At 46.6% G+C, this 20,824-nt stretch overlaps 1 protein-coding gene and 1 long non-coding RNA gene across 2 annotated transcripts; one reads left to right on the top strand and one right to left on the bottom strand.

Moving 5' to 3' along the window:
* Nucleotides 1-4,734: 4,734 nt before the first annotated feature.
* On the top strand, nt 4,735-6,381 carry LOC122230490. Its single transcript, XR_006207469.1, has 2 exons — nt 4,735-5,174; nt 6,242-6,381. It is a non-coding gene; the product is annotated as an uncharacterized LOC122230490 (long non-coding RNA).
* A 3,694-nt stretch (nt 6,382-10,075) lies between these two features.
* On the bottom strand, nt 10,076-20,235 carry ATP5PO (ATP synthase peripheral stalk subunit OSCP). The gene is made up of 7 exons (XM_007090437.2): nt 20,132-20,235; nt 18,918-18,968; nt 17,869-17,979; nt 15,079-15,208; nt 13,332-13,444; nt 10,553-10,639; nt 10,076-10,257 (listed from the first exon to the last, which is right to left on the bottom strand). Exons 1-7 carry the CDS (start codon nt 20,165-20,167, stop codon nt 10,144-10,146), a joined length of 642 nt encoding a protein of 213 aa, XP_007090499.1. The 5' UTR covers nt 20,168-20,235; the 3' UTR covers nt 10,076-10,143.
* Between the last annotated feature and the right edge of the window lie 589 nt (nt 20,236-20,824).

Below are 20,824 nucleotides of genomic sequence, written 5' to 3'. Positions count from 1 at the left end.
TTCCTTCCCTCTCCTCTCCTCTCCTCTCCTCTCCTTTCCTCTCCTTTCCTTTCCTCCTCTTCCCTTTCCTTTTATTCTGACTGCCTTCTCCTTTGAGGTTGGAGATGAGCTTTACAGCAGACACAAGCACTTTGAAACGGACACTGGCAGACTTCAGAGGTGGTAGGGTCTTTTCAGACTCGAGGTGAACGTGAGGTTAGCAAAGGGTCTGCTTACTCCAGATGGACTTGCTCTACGCATATAGAGCCTCTGGTGCCAGAAGGTGAGGTTGAGGGAAACAGTCGGTCCTGGCTGTTTCTCCTTTGCTTTCTGGTATAGGAGGCCGAGTTCCTACCAGGTAAAAAGCATAATGGGTAGCACCAGAAACCGGTGACAAGGTGAAGCTTCCGATGCTGTGATCTGAGCTGCCCTATGAGGCATTCGGCGAAAGTAACACCTCCCTCTGTTTGTGCCCTGAGGTGTCGAAATGCCTGCAGGCCTTCCCCTTTCTGCTGGGAATAGCCCAGGTCAGCAGCCAAGACTCTCCTGGCAGTGCCCTGAGCTGTGTTCTGTGGGGGCCGCTTAGTATGGTGTAAATCACGTTGGCATGTCTATCGTGCTTGGAAAACAGCCGTTTATTTGAGCTAAAGGGAAGGAAAGTTCTAGAACTCCCATTTCCTCACCTCATGCTGTATCGGATCCAGGATGTGTTTCTAGGTCATCACGCTCAACTGAGGTACATCACCTGATATCCGTAGGAGCCAGAATCTATTCCTGATAAGCATGGAAATCTCACTCCACGTGAAGGATAGAAACATCTAACAGCTTTCTCTATCTTGGGAGCATGAAAACCCAGATGCCAACATGTTGGAGTCTTATCTCTGGGCTGTGATCTCTTAGTAACTCAGTCAGTAAGGCTAATAGTGTGTTGTTCATTCTGGGAGTCCCCACCCTGCACTAGGCCACTGTCTTAGGGACTGGGAGATACAAAGGAAAGGCCTGCCTCTGTGGCTTTCATGGCCTAATTGTAGATCTGACTTGGAGTTATTTAAATACCACCCAATGCTTGTAAAAGCTCATCTCCACCTCTAAATAATTATATCAGTGACAGGCAGATCAGTTCCTCCATTAAGAGAAACCCTCATTGCTCTGGCCTTGGAGAACCAGATAACACATACGTAATAGAGTAAGTTTTTGGACACTGTATGTGGTTGTGGTATTTCAGGGTAAATTTGCCCCTACTGTATGTCAGGGTTTGTGTGAATTTTTTTTTTAAATGTTTATTTTTGAGAGAGAGACAGAGAGAGACAGAGACAGGGCGTGGGAGAGGAGCAGAGAGAGAGGGAGACAGAGAATCCCAAGCAGGCCCTGTGCTGTCAGCACAGAGCCAGACGTCGGGGGGGAGGAGGGGGGCTTGAACCCACCAACCGTGAGATCATGACCTGAGCTGAAATCAAGACTCGGATGCTTAAACCAACTGAGCCACCCAAGCGCCCCTGTGTGGATTGTTTTTAAGTGGATTCTGTTCTACGTTCTGTAGCAGCCTGTATTGTTAATATCATCTGAATAGCGCGACTATTTTAGTATTCAAAGCCCACCAAGTAAAACTGCGTTCAGAAGTGGGCTCATTTGGTCAGTCTTGAAAACCACTGAGCGTTTCTCTGATATTTCCTGAGAATTAAGCAGTCACCAGGGTTTCTTTTTGTGCAGTGGTAGGAATAGGGACCTTTCTTCTACAACACCGGTTTTGTGCTTTTATCATTTAAAAGAATAACATTCCTGCGCGGCTGCGTTTCTAAAACTCTGTTGCTCTGCATTTCTCCTCTTATACTCAAATCTCTTATTTCCTCCCGCGTCTCCGTCTGAAAAGAGCGGGGGCCTAGGGCAGAGGGGGATTCAGGAACCAGAGAGAGGGGGTTGCGGTGTGGTTGAGGAATCAGCGGCTGCCTTCCTACCCGCCGTGGCCGCCAGGGGGCGATCTCCCGTTGGAAACCTGCGGTCCGCGGGCGGCTCCGGGGGCGCTGGTTCCACCTCCTGCGGCCCCCGCGGTTGCATGTATGGTGTTGTGGGGGGGGGGGGGCTGTGTGTGTGGTCTGGGGTGTGTAAATGTGTAGCGTGTGTATGTGAGAGTATGAGTGTATATAGTGTGTGAACGCGTGTGGTGTATATGTGTGAGAGGATGCGTGTGAGCCTGACAGTGTGTGTGGCGTGTGTGATACGTGCGCTGTGCCTGCGTGCGGTGTGCACGTGATGCGTGGGTGGTGTGTGTGTGTTTGCGTGTGCACCCAGAGAAACGAAGCCAAGTGGATTGAACAGAGGAGCAGGCTGGCCTGACCCCACCGTGGTCGCGCTCAGGAGCCGCTACAAAATGAAGATCGGGGCCCCTTGTTGAAAATTACTAAGAGGTTTGAGGTGGTGGCGGCAGAGGATTGAACCAAGCACGTGGTCCCGTGTGACTGTGCGGGTCACGCGCTCGCGAAGCTGGCCCTGGACACGCTGTGCTTTCGCTTGGTTCTTGAGGCAGGTGGGGCTTCATCTTCTGTCTTCTCACTTTGTAAAGTCTCCCTGGCAGGTGGAGGCGGGGAGAGCTGAGCTGAAAATACTTTTCAAAGCGTCTGCTCTTATTTCATAGCAGCACAAACGGTCCAGACTAATCAGAGGGTACAAGACCCAAACAGCTCGGTGACAGATGTGCCCCACGGCCAGAGAGGGAGTCATCTGCCCTTCTCTTAGCTCCCCGTCCAGGGCGTGCCCCAGGCGCCCAGGCCTTCGAGCCTTTAACCCACTAATTTGAAATAAGACCGTTCCCTTTGGTCTTTAGTCAGCCTCGGGGGGCTATTCTGCCCTTTCCAGGTAGGACAGGGAGGCCTTTTGAGCCTCTGCCTTCAGAGGACCATCCAGAGGAACAGGAGAAGCAAGGAGGCTGGGGGAGGTGCACATGCCCCTTCCCCGGGGTCTGCAAGTGGCTTGGTCCACGGCCACTCCCCGGAGAGAGAGCTGAGGAGTCTCCAGGCGTCTGGGGGCACCTGCCTCTGGGACGTGGGGCCTACCCAGCTCAGCTCTCCCTGTAGGATCCCACGGATGGCTTTGGAGTAGGGTGAGCTCAGGAGAGAGGAAAGAGCCCCGTGTGTGAGTAGCCTCAAGTTTTAGAAGTCCACGGCTCTGCCAGGCAGGTGAGCTTGCTCGCTGTTGCTTTCTCTCACAGAGCAACTTCTTGTTCCTTTTTCTTGCACTGGGCTGGACGCTCCACAACATTTGCAGTTCTGCTTCCTCTTGGCAAATCAGTCTCATTCCTACACACACAGAGCAATAATCCTTTCTGTTTCCCGATTCTGCCCGGAATCCCAAAGCTTGCTAAGTAAAAATATTGACGGAAAGTTGCACAGACGTTGCACATTCATCTTGTGTGGGTATGACTGCGTCGCTTTGAATGAAGTAGCAAATTATAGCTTTGTTGCTACACGTAATGCACCCTTCCAAACTACTGAAAGTTCAGGTAGTGTTTTCCAGAGTAATTAACATTGTGTTCGCGTTAATTTTCATAAATGAACGTTTTGATGCGCATTTTACCAATCAACATCCTTAAGATGTCATCTGCTAAATAGTCACTGTGTCAGAAAGTAGATATTCTGGCAAGATCTTTGGTAATGATATTTATTTTTACACATGCATCGAAAACATGCATTGCCAATAGCCCAAGTGTCTTTGAACTGTGAAGCCAGCTTTAGATGTTGTCTGCTGAAACCCAGCTAGCTGAAGTCTATACCCTCCTGGCCCCCTTCCCTCTACCTTCCGTAGCCCTGCGTAGATTGAGAAGTTGGCAATCATATAATTCATGTTGTATTGCCTTAGCTGCATTAGCTTTGTACCCTCACGTCTGTAGGTGGTCAACATATGTGTAAATACATGTATATAGATGAGAAATCTACAACAAAAAATGTCCTGTGTATGATAATCAGCTCTTGGCATCTGGTTTTCTGCGTTTGATACAGTTTCCAGCTAAGAAAAAGGCAGAATTCCAATCCATAAAGTGAAAAAGTTATGCTCTTTAAAAGGTTTGTCATGAAATCTCTGCTGTGTGTTTATGGGAATGTCCATGACTAACTGTATATATGGTATGTAAGAGGCTATGCTGGTAAATGTTGCATAAACTAACATAGATTCTGTAGTCAAAATATTTAACTTGTTATTGTAAAATGTGATTCGTCATTGAGAGATTATTTTTCTGTATGTATAATGAGAGTATTTTAGGAATCTAATTTAAGTGCATAAAAGTATAGAAAAAAATTAAAAACCTATTCCAGGAGTAGAAAATACTTAATCAGATTACTTGGGTTCAGCCCAACTAAATTTCTTATATTAAAAAGAAAATCTGAGTTGCATATGTTAGAAATTCAAAGAAGTCATTTTGGGGGCAGAGAATATGATTAGTTTAAATGAAATGGGTGGTATGAAGAAATGAAACATATCCTGTAGCCATGACCTCGGGTGGGACCTTGGTGTTTCATTAAAAACTGACTTGAACAGGTAACATTCTGGAAGGTGGTTGTGTCAGGAAGGAGGAGAGTACTGAGAGCCTGTTTCCCATCAGATCCATGTGCCACAGAGGCTTCCATGAGTTCTGGCAGATTGATCAGGAATTCAAGCCTGAACCAAACATCCTTCTAGAGAGTTCAGAACATATGGGAAGGACTCCCTACCCCCCTCCCTCCCCCGACCCCCACCCTGACTTCCAGGTCACCCTTTGCGGTTCTCTTCCTGGATAGATTGGGCACATCCCTTTGATGTTTGCCTTTTCAATGAAATTTTCCCGGGGCGTCTTCGCCACTTTTGCCTGTTGCATAGCTGGGTGGGTTGAAGAGTGAAATTTGGAGTTTCTGGGCACACAAAACAGGCAGGGCAGAGCAGTCTCCTGAGATGCCGGTGTCCCTAATGGAGATCCCAGGGGCAAGATGTCTTCCTCATCTTCCCCTTCCCAGAAAAGAGGCAGAAGCCCAAGATGCTTCTAGGGCACAGACTTGCCACCAGAAACGTCCCTGCAGGCCACCGAGGAGAAGATACAACACAGAAGCCCGTGAAACTCGATGTCTAAACCCCTGAGAGATACAGTTGGAAGTCATTTCAGGAGGTGACAAGCTGGGGGGCCAGCTTCCCCCAACAGACTGGAAGTGATGCCACAAAGCAAATAGTTCCTGGTAAGACAGGGCACTGCATGGGGGTCGCTGCCGTGGAGAGTGTAGGGCCGATGGCTTGCAGGGACTCGTGGGGAGTGTGAGCGCCGGGTTTTCAACATTTCTTTCAACAGTTAGCTATGTGCCTCTTGCTGATAACCAGCAGTGGAAGTTCCTTTTTGATAAGCCTGAGATCGGTGAACATTGGAGTCCAAGTGATTCCTGGACTTCCAGGGTGGGAAGCTGTGATTTCTGGAAGCTTCCTGGAATCTGTTGAGGCATACGAGGAATCTGCAAATCACCTTGAGGAGCTGTCCTGGTGGATGTAACTGACTTTCTTCCCAAAGATGGAGCCGTTCGGAGATCTCCTTGTTCAAGCTCAGCCTGGGGGCAGGGGGCTGGGCATCTCAGGCCAGCTCGTCAGAACTGGACCAGCTCTGGTCCATCCGCCCAGCATAGGTGTTGACCTTTCTTAGCGCCGTGCCCTCTTGGCTGGGGTAGCAACAGGGCTGAGTGGGAATGAGTTAGCCAGTCAACTGCTCCTCGGGTCGTAGTTCAGAAAACTTTGGGGACAGAGAAAGCCAGAGCCTGGGGGTCCTACCCAGCAGTGCCTGCAGGCCACTCCAGCTAGCCTTTACCTGTTTGGAAAAGAATGTATCAGTCTGACACGAGTCCCTCGTGACAAATGGGTCCCACTGCTGGTGGCATATTGCTTCCCTCACAACCCTTCCCCGGGGGTGAGACTCAGCCACCCCTCACCCCCGCCATGGATGTCCTGTTGACTGTAATATACTTCTGTTGCCAAATAATGGTACTCGTTAATTTTCCATAAAAGGGAGACTATATTGTCTGATATGTAATGTCAATGGAGCTCTAAAAATTATTAGAGTCTATTATAAATTGTAGAATTATGTATTCGTCTAAGGTTTGATGAAGCAGGGCCGAGACATTAGGTTGCTTTTTTTGTTTGTTTAAAAGAAGCTGAGGTTAGTTCTCCTGGTCGAGTGTTCCTTTTGGCACCTCATTATGTATGAAACGTTACATTTTACTGATTCAGATTATGGTAACTGATTTTGTTTTTCTTAACCCAGTAGCGACACCAGTGCAGATGGCTATTCCTGTGTTTCTTGACCCTAAAAAGAACAATCTCTTCAAAACAGCTCTTTGTTCGTATTGACCTGTATGGTTTCAATTCACATGGTTCATGAATAAAACGAGAAAGCCAACCCTGTTCCGGTGGATTGTTTCGGGTTCTTTCTGCCCCACCTCCCTTCTGAGCAGGCAGGAAACAGAGAGCCCGGCCAATGGCTCCCCTTCCTGTGTGCTTCCTTCCCCCACGGGGAAGGCTGGAGTTGTGGAAGGACAACTAAGCGGACCAAACCCACCACCCTTCCCACGCTTTCTGCACACAAATGTTGGTTCCAGGTAGAAATGCATCTCCCGGTACCAACTCCTTCCGAGAACTTGAGCAGTTTTGAGCGGTGGCAGCAGAAATGCCAGGGGTGCTGAGGGGTGAGCACACAGCTCAGCTTGTCTTACCAGGACATTCCGAGGATTGCTCTGGCTTTCCGCGAAGCTTCCGACGCAGACAACGCCGCGTGTTCACAACCCTGAGTCGTAACCCTGGGCGCCATTGGCAGACCCAACACTGAATTTTACTGTTACCTGAATTTTAGGGGATGATTTATGGCATTTTCTTCTGATCTGGTTTTAAGGCAAAATTCCTATTTCATCACTGATTTCTCTGAATGTGAACCAGTGTTAAAGTTCCGAGGTCGTGGGGCCTGGGTGACCCGGTTAAGCATCTCACTTCAGCTCAGGTCATGATTTTGTGGTTTGTGAGTTCAAGTCCTGTATCAGACTCCGTGCACACAGCTCAGAGCCCGGAGCCTGCTTTGGATTCTGTGTCTTCCTCTCTCTGCCCCCCCCCCCCCCCAAACTAAATAGACATTAAAGTTCTTGGGTTGGCTTGAACTCCAGTTGAATTGTTATAGGACCTTAAAAAACATCTTCACAATAAAATAGCATGTCTTTGCCCTATTTTTAAATCAGTAGGTCCCATTTTTGGTAAACATAAAAACCCTGTGCTTTTCTTGGTTATTATTTGAAGTTTCAAAAATTAAAATCATTATAAACCAAGAAAATAGTGCTTTTCCAAACTACAACTCATTGTCTCTGTGATCGACACGGTCCCGTTGCACAGCTCAGAGAGTGGAAGGAATTGCTGATATAAAGCATGTTGAGTAGGTACCTCCTGAACCAAATTTAGTAGGAAATATTTTATTCTAGAATATTTATTGTTTTTTCCTAATTATAGAAGTAATATTTATTAATGCAGAAAATTCAGCAAGCTCAGAAAAATACAAAGGGAATAAAATCAATTAGTGGAGATACTCTTCCACACAAAAATAAATGTTAACATTTTGATGCTCATTATTCCTGTATTTTCTTGCTCTGTGTGCATGTGTGTGTGTGTGTGTGTGTGTGTGTGTGTGTATGTGTGTTAGATGTTCTTACATTAATAGCTAATACACACCAAGCACTTCCCTTGTACAAGGCAATGTTCAATTACATAATTTATAGAAAACTTTTCACTTTTGTTGATTGCTTTCTTTTAAATCAGCTATATATTTATCCACAACTTGACTTTTTTTTAAGTGTGTTTACTTAGTTTGAGAGAGAGAGAGAAAGAGCGTGAGTGGGAGAGGGACAGAGTCCCAAGCAGGCTCCATGTTGTCAGCACACAGCCTGACATGGAGCTTGATCTCATGAACCATGAGATCACCACCTGAGCCAAAATCAAGAGTTGGACGCTTAACTGAGCGAACCCCCGGGGTACCCCTCTCCCAAAGATATTTTGTCCATCAGTCGTCCGGTGTCTTAGAAGCTTGTGGTTTTACGGTGATTCACGTGTGTGGGATGCCGTCTGGTGCGGTGTCGGGCTGGCTGTAGGCAGGAGGCAAGCTAGGATGAAGGCAGACGGGGCTCAGGGACGTGATCCAACAGCCGGTCGAGCATGTGACACTGAGCAAACGCTAGGGCCCCTCAATCTCTCTCCTCAGGCGGTATCTCTGCTCCACCTGTATCACAGAGTTGTTATAAAACGTCAAGATACACGAAGTGGCCTCAAAAGCAGCATCCTATTTGGGAGGGGGGTATGTCAGGATCAGCGTATTTTACTAGGGGAGGCCTTCCTGGAGGACCAAGGGAGCAGGAGTCATCCTAATGGCCTATTAGGGACCGGGAGTGCTGGACAAACCCTGAGGACAGATTTCTGCAGGCAGTACCGGAGGGACTTTGCCACGTGACCATAACGTGTCAGGTGGGTGCTGCGTTTCAGCAATCCTTGGGGTCACACGACCCAGGGAAGTGGCAGGCCCCGGAGCCAGTAATCAATGTTTACTCCACCCTTCCGCCTCTGCCTCCCCGCACTGGCTCGTGCTCTTGCTTCCCTGTTGCGGCCCCTCTGGAAGTGAGCATGATCGCTTCCGTCTACAAGGGACGAAAGCCAGGCGTGGAGGAGACGGGGCGCCCCACCCGTGGGAAGCAGCAGAGCGGGCTTGCACCCACACCCTCTGGGGGGCTCCAGGGCACATTCCTAGCCGCCAGTCTACCGTCTCAGGGTGCAGAGCAGCCGGAGTCGACATCACAAACTTCCCTGTAGATGGCGTCACGTCCCCTTACTTACGGAACTTTCCGGTGGTGTGGGCGTAGTGAGTATCGCCGTGCCTGGCCTGTACCGGGTACTCCCAAGGTTCCAGTCCGTCGGGATGTACTTCACAACCCGAAGTGCAGTGGCCACACACTGAGCGGGAGTCTCGGAGAAATGCCTTCAGGCCACCCTCTCAGATCAGCTGATTATCAGAGAAGCGGAAGGGTTACTGCCTTTTGTCTGGGCCCAGCCTGTGGGAACGGGACTCCGCTGCCCGTCTGCCGGTTGGCCGGAAAGGTCTTGGGAGAATCAGCAGGACCAACGGGCAGTTCAGCCAGAGCGGTGCGGCCACTGCCGGCACAGCTGTCTGCGGCAGGGGGAACGTCCCAACTTCCTATCCCGGCCGAAGCTCCTGGCCAGTCCTCGGTTGTGAGGACATTCACAGGGGTCGGGACAGCTATCCTGCTGCCCTCTGCTGAGTGCGCAGCTCTGATCCAGACCTCTGCCCCCAGTGGGAGGGAGGGAACGAATCCTTGTTAGATTAATGGCGTTCTTCTAGTAGATTCCAGAATGAAGACCGCTTTTTAGCCAGAATCTACCTGAGCCTTTATACGGAGCGTCACTGCCTTCGTATTTACTAGAAGATGAAGGGCAGGACTGTTAAGACGGATCACTTTGGGTTTAAAACAAGATGCACAGGACTTAAGAACTTGTTAGAATGGTCAGATGGCACAAGCTGGCCCTGTCTGCAGTACCTTAAACACACGCACTCACCTGGCTGACGCTGGACCTCGGGGCACAGCAACAGGCGTGGGTCCACGTGCCGCGGAAGCTGTTAAGAAGCACGAAGCAGGACGGCGAGGGGCAGCTGCCAATGTCTTGACCAGCACAGGTCCTGGGGGCTGGGGGGCCCGCTTTCAGGATCTGTGACTGGACATGGGCACTGGCAACTAAAACTCCAGGTCGGTAACTGGCCTGGTTGTTGGCATCAACTCCGCCCACAGGGTCAGCCCCTCCCCGGGCTCTGAGCCCAGAGGCCAAGGTCGTGAGGTAAGACACATTAAGGACTTAATGGTGCCTGCAATAAAGGCCTCAATAAATGTTAACAGTTCTTCCTAATGACACAAGCTTCCATAAAGTCCTAAGAGTAATCTACACAAACTAAAATCTTCCAACCAACGGGGCTTCTAACCTTTTAGCTGGGCGGATTCTGAAAGATAGAAAATAAGGTTCTCTGTATTTCCACTTCAAAAAAGATAGTAAACAGTATATGTTCCGTTCAGGAAGCATTTTATTGTTGCTACAAGTTTAGGGATTTTCACGGACAGAAAATCAACACTTTCAGAAAATCTCCCGCATGGCCCTGCTCAGCTTCTGAATCTTGGTTTTCGCAGACATATCAGCATATTTCTCTCCAATACGGACAATCATTCCACCCATGATGGACGGATCAATCTAGGAAAGAAAATCGGTTGGAAATGTGGAAAAGCATTGACATTTCATTGATCGAACAGAAAGATGAAAAAGTACTTTGAAAAGTCTACATGCTGTACAAATGTAAGATGTTATCATTATGTCTAGAAAAAAGAAGTCAGATTGTGAATGGAATCCATAATCATTTAAATTGAGAACATAAAATTTCTATAAGAAACAATTTAGTATTTGGTGAGATTTAATTTTTCAGTTTCTACAGCCACTCAACAGTGCCAAAGAACCTGAGGAAACACACCATACATAATTAAAAACCTACCTTAACCTCCAATTTCAATACTTGGCCTTTACTTAGGAAGCTCTTCAGGACTGTTTTTAATTCAGCAAGAGTGGGTTCATCTAAAGGCTAAAAAAAGGACAAAACCATCCTTTAATTAAGTAGATAAAGCAGAACAGAACTTTCCACGGAAAAGCTCAGGAAGAAAATACCCCCGGCACACATCAGCACGACAGGCCTCGTGAATTCCTGTGTGGTCTCTGGGCCCTTCCAGGAGCTGCAGCGCAAGTTACTCACAAGTTACTCCTGGTGTGCCGGGAACCTGCCAATGTCCCGTCCCACAAGAACACCTCGGCGAGCTCACTGGGCGGGTCACTGATGCCCATAAATGCCACTCCCTCCCCGTCTCTGCTCCCTGGTATCAGTGGTACGACTTAGACAGGACTGAGGAAGAACCCCCCCCAATACTGAAGTTAATGATGCCTGATGACACAGGCCTCTCCCGTGCAGCCCTGTGGGCATGGCAGGAGGCCACTATGTCCTTGGATGGAAAGCTGCAATCTGACCCGGGTCTAGCATCTCTAAGACCTCTGGTTCCCAGGAGCTTCTAGAAGCATGCTGCACTCCGAGCCTCACGGGGAACGCCTGGGGGCGCATGGCTCTGCACTTGACTCTGACAGAGCCAGCACTCAGAGGTCAGCCTGTGTTCTCTCTGCCTCAACTCCTACTCCTGGTGAGGGGAGAGTGAGAAAGGCTGAAGCAGCGGCCTCTTGTCACAAATCCTCTCTCTCCACCCCCACACCTAAGGGTCCACAAGCTAGCAGATAAGGCTTTCCATCTTTGCAAAGATCCAACAACGCCTCTTGGGGGAGCTGGTGTGAAAGTCTACTGGTGTTTAATCAAGACATCATTCGCCAGGCCTCCAACGTTACAGAGCTCCGAAGTATGTGCACACCTCCCACTCAGAGGCTTAGCGGGTGCCAGGTACCGGTCTGTGCTGGCATTTCACACCCACCACCCCCTTTAATCGGGACAATTCTGGGCGGCCAGCGGCTCTTATTCCCATTTCCCGTAGGAGAAAACAGGTTCAGAGTGGTTAAGGTCCCAGTTGCTGCAATATTTGAAATCAGTCTATTTCTACAGACTGTGCCCTTAGTCACTAATCAAGGAATAATTTTTGTTTTTGAACAGTGGAAACTTACTTACCCGGGAGTTTCAACATCAAACACTGCTGCACTAGCAACAGTTGGTTCTAAAAAACTTTTACAAAAATATGCACCCTTTAAAAAAATAATGTCCTGGGGGCGCCTGGGTGGCTCAGTCAGTTAAACGTTTGACCTCGGCTCAGGTCATGATCTCGTGGTTTGTGGGTTCGAGTCCCGCATCGGGCTCTGTGCTCACAGCTCAGAGCCTGGAGCCTGCTTCGGATTCTGTGTCTTCCTCTCTCTCTGCCCCTCCCCTGCTCACGCTTGGTCTCTCTCTCAAAAATAAACATTTTAAAAAAAATTGTTTTTATTTTTTTTTTTGAAATTTTTTTTTTAACTTTTATTTATTTTTGAGACAGAGAGAGACGGAGCATGAACAGGGGAGGGTCAGAGAGAGAGGGAGACACAGAATCTGAAACAGGCTCCAGGCTCTGAGCAGTCAGCACAGAGCCCGACGCGGGGCTCGAACTCACATACCGCGAGATCATGACCTGAGCCGAAGTCGGACGCTTAACCGACTGAGCCACCCGGGCGCCCCCCCAAAAAATTGTTTTTAATTAAAAGTAAAAAATAAATTAAAAAATCATGTCCTTGCACTCACTGAATGACGTAATTTATACCAGTGCTCAGCCACGGGGATGGTATGACCTGCCTGGTGAAGCCTCATCTGGGCCCTGCTGTCGCCGAGAACTGGGGCAGGCCCAGTGGGCCCGGGCAGATGCCTGAGCTGTAAGGATTCGCAGTCAGTTGTGCACTTTCGTGGCACCGACCATGAACTACAAACGTGCAAATACATGATCTGGGGTAAAATGTCTCTCTGAAGCCGTGCTCTTTTGGACAGTGAGAGGATCTTTGAAATACCAGAAATATTAACCTAGATGAGGTCAGGTGCTGCGTATTCCAAGCAAATCCGCCGTCCTCTACTGATAAGTAAGCCCCTCAAGGCTGATTTCCTATGCAGCCTGAACTACAGTAGGGAGAAAATACGTACTTAGGACATCAACAAAAGGAATTCTGGGGAGGTGGCACAGCTTAAGGTACATGTACTTGTGAGAGAGAGGGCCATGTTCAAACCCTGATTCCCTATTTTGTCACTTTGGGCAAATGACTTAACTTCCCTGGGTTCACTCATCTGTAAAATAAGGATAATTCTACCTCACATACAACGCTGCCATTAAATAATACATTACGAAGTACTCGGCATATAGGTCTATTATTACAGCCACGTCAGCAACTGCACAAGGGCCTGCCCTTCCCACCCTTCCCATTCGCTGCCACCAAAGGTTAGACAGTCCAGTTTCAGGAGACTACTTACCAAGGGATTTGTGAACTAACTCCAGCCTGTGAGGGAACATAAACCACTACTTCCTAACACATTTGAGTCCAGTCTCGTCCTTCCGAACAGTCAGCGGGTAGGGAGGCACTAACGGGACACACACTGGCCCCTCCACAGCACAGGTTCATGGCAGCCCGTGTAAGAAGTGAAGCAAACCTCCTAAGTGACCAATCACCTTTCCCGATTTCTGGATTTTAGCCTGTTTTTTTTTTCTTTTCGTTATGCTAAACGCGATGCACGGATGTCAAAGCAAATACAGCAGCAACAAGCTGTCACTTACGGATGCAGTGGTCACTGTGCAAGGAACTTCTCCACGGTGGACACTCATCATGGTCGAAAAGGCAGAAACGACTCCAGGGGTGTTGTTCAAGCGACCATTTTCAGCAAGCAAATCTGGGAAAGTGAAGGTGTCTCAGTAACATCAAAATCACTCAAAACAGGTTATTCATTAGACACTTTTCCAAAGAAGACATCCAGATGGACAACAGACACATGAAACGATGCTCAACGTCGCTCCTCATCAGGGAAATACAAGTCGAAGCCACACTGAGATACCACCTCACGCCAGTCAGAGTGGCTAAAATGAACAAATCAGGAGACTATAGATGCTGGAGAGGATGTGGAGAAAAGGGAACCCTCTTGCACTGTTGGTGGGAATGCAAACTGGTGCAGCCGCTCTGGCAAACAGTGTGGAGGTTCCTCAAAAAATTCAAAATAGATCTACCCTATGACCCAGCAATAGCACTGCTAGGAATTCACCCGAGGGATACAGGAGTGCTGATGCCTAGGGGCGCTCGTACCCCAATGTTGACAGCAGCACTTTCAACAATAGCCAAATTAGGGAAAGAGCCTATATGTCCATCAACTGATGAGTGGATAAAGAAGATATGGTATATATATACAATGAAATACTACTTGGCAACAAGAAGGAATAAAATCCTGCCATTTGCAGCAACATGGATGGAACTGGAGGGTATTATTGCTGAGTGAGATAAGTCAGTCAGAGAAAGGTATGTTTTCACTCATATGTGGATCTTGAGAAACTTAACAGAAGACCATGGGGGAAGAGAAGGGGAAAAAAAGTTACAAATAGGGAGGGAGGCAAACCATAAGAGACTCTTAAATACAGAGAACAAACTGAAGGTTGATTGGGGGTAGGGGAGAGGGGAAAGTGGGTGATGGGCATTGAGGAGGGCACTTGTTGGGATGAGCACTGGGTGTTGTATGTAAGCCAAACTGACAACAAATTATATTTGTATGTTAGTATACTATTCTAACAAAACAAAACAAAACAAAACAAAACAAAACAAAAACCCCTAGGTTATTCACGAGGTATTATATTCACCTCAAAAGCAAACTTAGATTTGTGGCCTTAGAATGCTATATTCAATGTCCTTTAAGAATGTGAATGAAGAAGATGGTCCTTGGTATTTAAAAAGTATATTCAGTGTTTAAAAAAACCCAGCACTGACAAGCATTTAAAACAGCCGGGTATGTGGGGAGGCCTTACAGATCTCCAAGCGATTTCCTGACCATGGCCTGCAACCTGATTTTCATATTTCAGGTTAGATTCCAATGTTTGGCTACAAATCCCCAAATTAACATATTATCTATACTCAAAGATGATGCCACAAATACATGTTCTTTGGAACATGTATTCTGGGTTGGCCATGGGACTTGAAAAGCAAGCCTCATGTACCAAACAATGCAAATGTCTTTGAGGACAGAGATACAGCCACTGGTTACACACCGTTTCCTTGCTATGAATCCTACCTGTCTTCTCCACGGGTTGAAAAGTAGTGACTGCAATTACTTCGTTACACGGTCATATCCTTTAGACAGTGCTCTTCAAACTTTAACTCACAAACAATTCACTTGGGGAGCTAGTTAAATGCAGTAGGTTGATTTATTAGGTTGGCTAAGTCCTTAGATCGCGGCCAAAAGGCAGGTAGGTGATGCTGACGTTCCTGGTCCACGGACCACACTTCCAGTGGCAAGATTTTCAGTAGAAAAGATCTAATACTTACTGATCAGGTTGCATGTGAGGGGAGAGAACCTCTCTTTTGCTGTCATGTCGTTTAGGCTTTTCACTTTCACGGAACGCTTCACATAGGGATTCATAATGGAAGCAGCCATTTTGGGTTCCTTCAAGATTTGCTGAAAGTACCAAAAAAATAATTTCTTCAACTCTTTAGTGCATGAACGATCCTCGCCGCCACAACATACTTTGTTATGAATCATGTATTTCATTAAATTAGCACTCTCAAAGCATGTATGAAGAAAAGTTTACAATCAAATAATTTTCTCTGCCTTTGAGAATACACCATACCTTGGTTTTACACAAGATACAATGGTACTTCTTGGAAAAATTTAAAGATACTTTATGAAGTTTCTTAAATTTATTTTTGCTTTTCAAGAGAGATTACAGAAAAACTAAGCAGCCGAGATTCAACGAACTGCATATGTTAATGTATTTACTAAGGGTAATATTCAGCTGAAAAGGTGCTCTAACAGCAAAGGAAGTCTCCCTGTTATTCCCCTGGAGGGGGGCCTCTCTGTGTCAGAGTGATCCTGATTCTGTCCTGCCTCTTACAGAGCCCCGTGAGAGAACTCTGGTGTTTCCAGAGCAGCCTCAATCAGCCTGGGAGGCAGGGTGGACGAACAGTGGGAGTGCAGCTACCAGGAGAGGGACCACGCGTCTCCACTTTGTTAATTCATAAACGTCTGTCCTCAGCGACCCAGGGTAGCTTCCGGCACCTTGCTCCCCTTAGTATCAGGCCAGGGTTCTAACAAAACAATGGCTGTTTCCGTTTGGGCATCTTTCAGTTAAATACCTGTCAGCCTTTCACTCACTGCTAGCACCTTCTCCCAGGCTCTCGGCCAGAATCTGCTCTGATCCAGGCTACCTGTCATACACCACCTAATGCTAAAACTTCAACGCGACTGGCTCCATAGAAACAATTTTCCATAAAAATTTCAGACTTACGCAAATTAAAAGCTGGCATTTGGGTAATCCGGTTTTTCGTGTTTCCCATCTTTTTCTGTTGTATCATCCAACGGGTAGTTAGTGGCACCTGTGCAGCATCACTTTCCTCTCAGTGCCAAAAAATTGCTAATTTTCATTTATAAAGAGTCTTAAGGTAAGTGCCTCCTTTCTACGTCTCCACATCTTAACTGATTTCCAGGTTATAGTCAAACCCCATTCTAACACCCACAATCTAGGTCACTCCATTGTGAACACCACTGTTCGGTTTAAAATGGGCATATATGGGGCGCCTGGGTGGCTCAGTTGGTTAAGCGTCTGACTTTGGCTCAGGTCATGATCTCACGGTTTGTGGGTTCAAGCCCTGTGTCGGGCTCTGTGCTGACAGCTCGGAGCCTGGAATCTGCTTCAGATTCTCTCTCTCTCTCTGCCCTTCCCCCACTTGTGTTCTGTCCCTTTCTCCCTCTCAAAAATAAACATTAAAAAAAATTTAAAAAAAAAAAAAAAGGGCATAAATGACAAGTAGCAGGCAATAATTATCACCTCCAAAAATGCCTGTGTGTGATCCTGTCTGCTCTTGGTACCCCTCTCCCAAGTGTCTCCAACAGTAAGGCTGTTGACTCTGTGGGTTGGTCACACCAACTCAGACAGTAAGCATCATCTGTAGAGCTAACTGGACAGAGAAAGGAATATGGAATGAACATTACTGTCTGCTAGGACAAAAATTCCAAAAAAAAAAAAAAAAAAAGCTTGAGATGAAAAATGAACAGAATAAATATTATCCTATATGACTAGCCTCATCAGGGTTTTTTCTTCTGAACAGTATGATAAAAAAAATCTTCAGAAATAAGATTAAAAATATAAGAAATTCTTAAAACATAAAACTAAAAAAGTGCGAAACTTTCTCTAGAGAGTATACGCTAGACTGTGTCTCCCTCTCCCTCCCCCCCCTTTTTTTGAGTTTATTTATTTGATTTGAGAGAGAGGGAGAGAACAAGTGGAGGAGGGGCAGAGAGAGGGGGAGAGGATGTGAAGCGGGCTCTGTGCCTTCGAGCTCAGAAACGTGAGATTATGACCTGAGCTGAAGTCGGAGGCTTAACTGACTGAGCCACCCAGGCGCCCCTCCCTCTCCTCCTTTAATGCAGAGCTTATTGTCGGAGGTGACAGCTATAAAGCAAGAGAAGGGGAAGCAACAAAGTGGGCAGAAACGTGTTAACTAGAAAATTCGGTGAAAATTACAACAGATTTTCCCAAGTTACACTGGTACACTTCTGTTAATGCAATTAATTCACTCTTCTTTCCAGGTTCAAAAAACAAAGTGTAAAAATAAACTGTCCCTTGTAGCTTCCCCATCTGTCAGTTCTGTACTGGAGCTCAATACACCTTTGCTGATTTTGTTGCCCAGAGTGCTCTGCTTGGTTATTTCCCTCTCACATCTTGGGGATAAAATAAAAAATTGAAAATGAGAAAAGGCTCCATAAAGAAAATTCCCAGCAAAGCAAGTTATAATACATTCTAAAGACTATTTTAGAACTGCCTGAAATACAAGCATAGATTTTCAAAGGTGACCTCTATTTCTTCTTAGCCTCAAATCCTGGTTCCTAATATTAATAATATCCTTGTTCGTATCTGCCTGTACCTATTATACAATAGGTTCAGAATAACAATACCCAGTACTATTCCTATCAACATGATTACAGAAAACAGGCTTTGTTTCTTTTTTCTTTTTGTAGTTCATTTTCACTTAGGATATACCTCATTAGAGAAACATGGCCAAATAAGGAAAAAACCTATGATGGAAACTTAGTAAGTAATAAACAGAAAAGCTACTTACTGCTACTCTCAACAATTCCTTTTCTACTTGTTCCAGCTTATTCTGTTTAGATGCAGCAGAATAAAGAGCAGTGGCATAGCGACCTTCGATACCATATATCTGAACAGGTGGCTTTAAAAAAAGGATGGGGTGGGGGAGGAAGAGAAAAGGAAAATCACTTCAGATATTATTCTGCCAATAGCAGGATTAAATACGTATATTAAAATACACTGTTTAGAGCACACAACAAGTTTAAATACCAAATATGGAATCAGCAAGCTATCCTGAATGGCAATTCTCAAACAAATCAGGGATGTTTCCTCGGCTAGGTCACTTAATCTTCCAATTTTTGAGCTTCCAATTTTTCATCTTAAAATGTGGTGCTTAGGAAATATGGTACCTAGAGTCCCTTCCAGCGGTAACTATAAATCAATTATCACATGGATTCTGAAATGAGCTTATGCTTTCTTTGAACTCAGTAACTAATCAGTTCCACATAGTGGAGATTTTAAACACTGATAGAAGACAGTTTTGCATATGTTAGAGCCAAGAAAACATTTAATGGTGACACTATAAATTTCCCCTATAGTGTCTCCCCATCAATGTTCAGTTTAATGGAGCTCTTTAGCAGCTTACTGAATGCCTGATGCTTGAATTATTTTTCACAAAAAACTGTAGGCTTTTTCCTACGCGCTGCCATCAATATATGACTACATATGCTTAGCAGTTCTGTATGGTTGCAGTGCAAGAGCTCAGGTTTGAAGAAAGATTTAGTTCCAGTCCAGCTCTGAGACCAAACTCGAGTTTTCCCAGTCTGTTTCCTCTTTTGCAAACAAAAGACCAGCTATTTCCCATCATTGTTACGGGATTTTAAGAAATTCCCACAAAGGTTAAGCACGGGCCTGTTGCACACCAGGCATTCAACTTATTCCATTCCCTATCCCCACGCACACATCACATTTTGGGACCTACAAATCATGCAGAAAGGTTTAGGTAGTACTTATACAGAAGTCCATGCCCTAACCGCGCACTTTCGTTTACTTTACGATTAGTAACAAAAGTTGACATACCCTCACGAGCTTGGCAAATGGCCTGACCACAGATGTACTAAAGCATCGCACCTTTAAAACAATAATAAGACATTTTAAGTGATTAGTTTCTTAGTATCATCACGGAGATTACATGAGCTGCTCTTTATTCCCAAGGAGTAAATTTCACCACTGAGCATCATCCATAGCCGCCTGGGAAACTGCTTTCCCACCAACTTCCTAGTTTGCTAGGAACAGGCTGAGGCTAGCACACCAGTATGAGAGAGAAAACACAAGTTTCTGATGAAATACATGTTCCAAGAAACCCCAAATTTCTGGCATTTGTTACCACCCGTGAGGAAGGATTTTAATAAAAAGTGAGAGGATTCCAGTCATGACCTGCAAGAGATGTACCTTCTTAGAATCCAAATGCTACCGGAAAAGAAAGATTAATCCCCTTAGTACTGCAGCAGTCTGATGTGAGAACTGACCCTAGTTCTGAGAAATGTATCTAGTCTATCAAGGAACAGAGTTGGAACTCGTTGCTTAACAAGCATCTGCAAGGGCACAGCTCACCTTCAAATAATTTCAGTTCTGAACTGTTCTATAACACAAGTGGTTGTAGGGATTAAAAGACCTTTTCACTTATGAAAAACTTACCTAAGCTGTAAGGTGTCATGATGTGTAAAGCATAGTGTTGCTATGTGGTATAAAGACCACAAATTTTCTTTCCAACTCCCATCTTCTGTATGACCGTGTGGGTTCGAATCTCAGCTCTACCCACCCCTTCCTGGCTGAGCAGCCAAGGACGAGTCATTTAAACTTTTCGGTCTCATTTCCTTTATAAAAATGTGAAATGTGTTTTATAAATACTCCTTAGCATTACTAGAGACCCCTGACAGGTTTGACCACAACGACAAGGTTAAATGACTTGGGGGTGGGCTGTATCCTTTCCTCGGAGTCCAGGGGAGCCTTCCCCCGCCCCTTTCCCGTGCACCTCAAACTAGCTGCTCCCGAGGCTGTGCTCGGGGACGCCAAGGTCAGGCACGCGTCCCCCTGCACCGCCAGCCCCGCGGACGTCCAGGGAGGTAGGGCCGCCCGAGCGCTTTGCGTCGCTCCCACTCGCAGGGCCCTACAACGCTGAATGGCGGCCACGCTTCCCCAGCTGTGGTCTCGCTCTGTGGCTCTTAGGGCTCTGCTACGTGTCACTTTAGAAGGGATCCTCTCGCTAGTTTTCAGGACCTCCCTTCTCTCACCTGCCGGGAGAGCCCGGACACTGCACAGGAAGCCATCTTCTCCGGGTGGCTGTAGGTCAAAGCCGAGGCAGCGAGAGAGACGCAAGGGCGCACGCGTGCGTCAGCGTAGCCGCTCGGGCCGCTGGGAAATGTAGGCGTAGGTCACCAGGCCGCATGCGCCGAGGTCGCGGTCAGTCTGGGAATTGTGGTCTTTAGAAGTGGTTGTTAAGGGCTGGACTTCTAGAGCTAGTGGCCTCGGACAGCACCTTAAAATAAAACGCTTGAATTACTGAATGGTCCTTACAGTTGGGTGGATTTCTTTTCCCTAGATTTTAAATTTCCTTTTAGATAAATAGGTGGCATATGTTCTATTTCACATTCATTACTAGCATCATTAGCATCGTTTACCCCTTCTTTCCACTGCAACAAAGGGTGTATCAAGTGCAGTTCCTTGCTCTGTATAAAAACAAAGGAGCCTTACAGCTCCCGCTGAGGATTCAACCTGCCCAGTGCCTGGGCCATGACTGCCTCTCTACCTCCACACCCCCTTCCCCTCATCTCACTTGAGTGCAGCACTGCCTTTGGTTTGTGAGAGCATGTGAGATTCTAGTGCCCAAATTCTTGATTCCTGGGTAGAGCGGAGTGATTATCTGAGATTATCTGGGGTTTGAGCAAGTGTGACATCGAAACCGAAAACCCAACACTAGCGTTGGC

The sequence above is a fragment of the Panthera tigris genome, chromosome C2 (genome assembly GCF_018350195.1).
Source record: "Panthera tigris isolate Pti1 chromosome C2, P.tigris_Pti1_mat1.1, whole genome shotgun sequence".
NCBI lineage: Eukaryota > Metazoa > Chordata > Mammalia > Carnivora > Felidae > Panthera > Panthera tigris.
This window is presented reverse-complemented; position numbering and strand designations above follow the sequence as displayed.

Bases quoted from the DNA above. Each gene is read 5' to 3' on its own strand.
- ATP5PO (XM_007090437.2), bottom strand. From the start codon at position 20,167: ATGGCTTCCTGTGCAGTGTCCGGGCTCTCCCGGCAG. The intron at 18,969-20,131 runs GTGAGAGAAGGG...ATTGTTTTAAAG, and splicing joins TGTCCGGGCTCTCCCGGCAG to GTGCGATGCTTTAGTACATC. The intron at 15,209-17,868 runs GTAAGTAGCTTT...TGGTACTTTCAG, and splicing joins AGGAATTGTTGAGAGTAGCA to CAAATCTTGAAGGAACCCAA.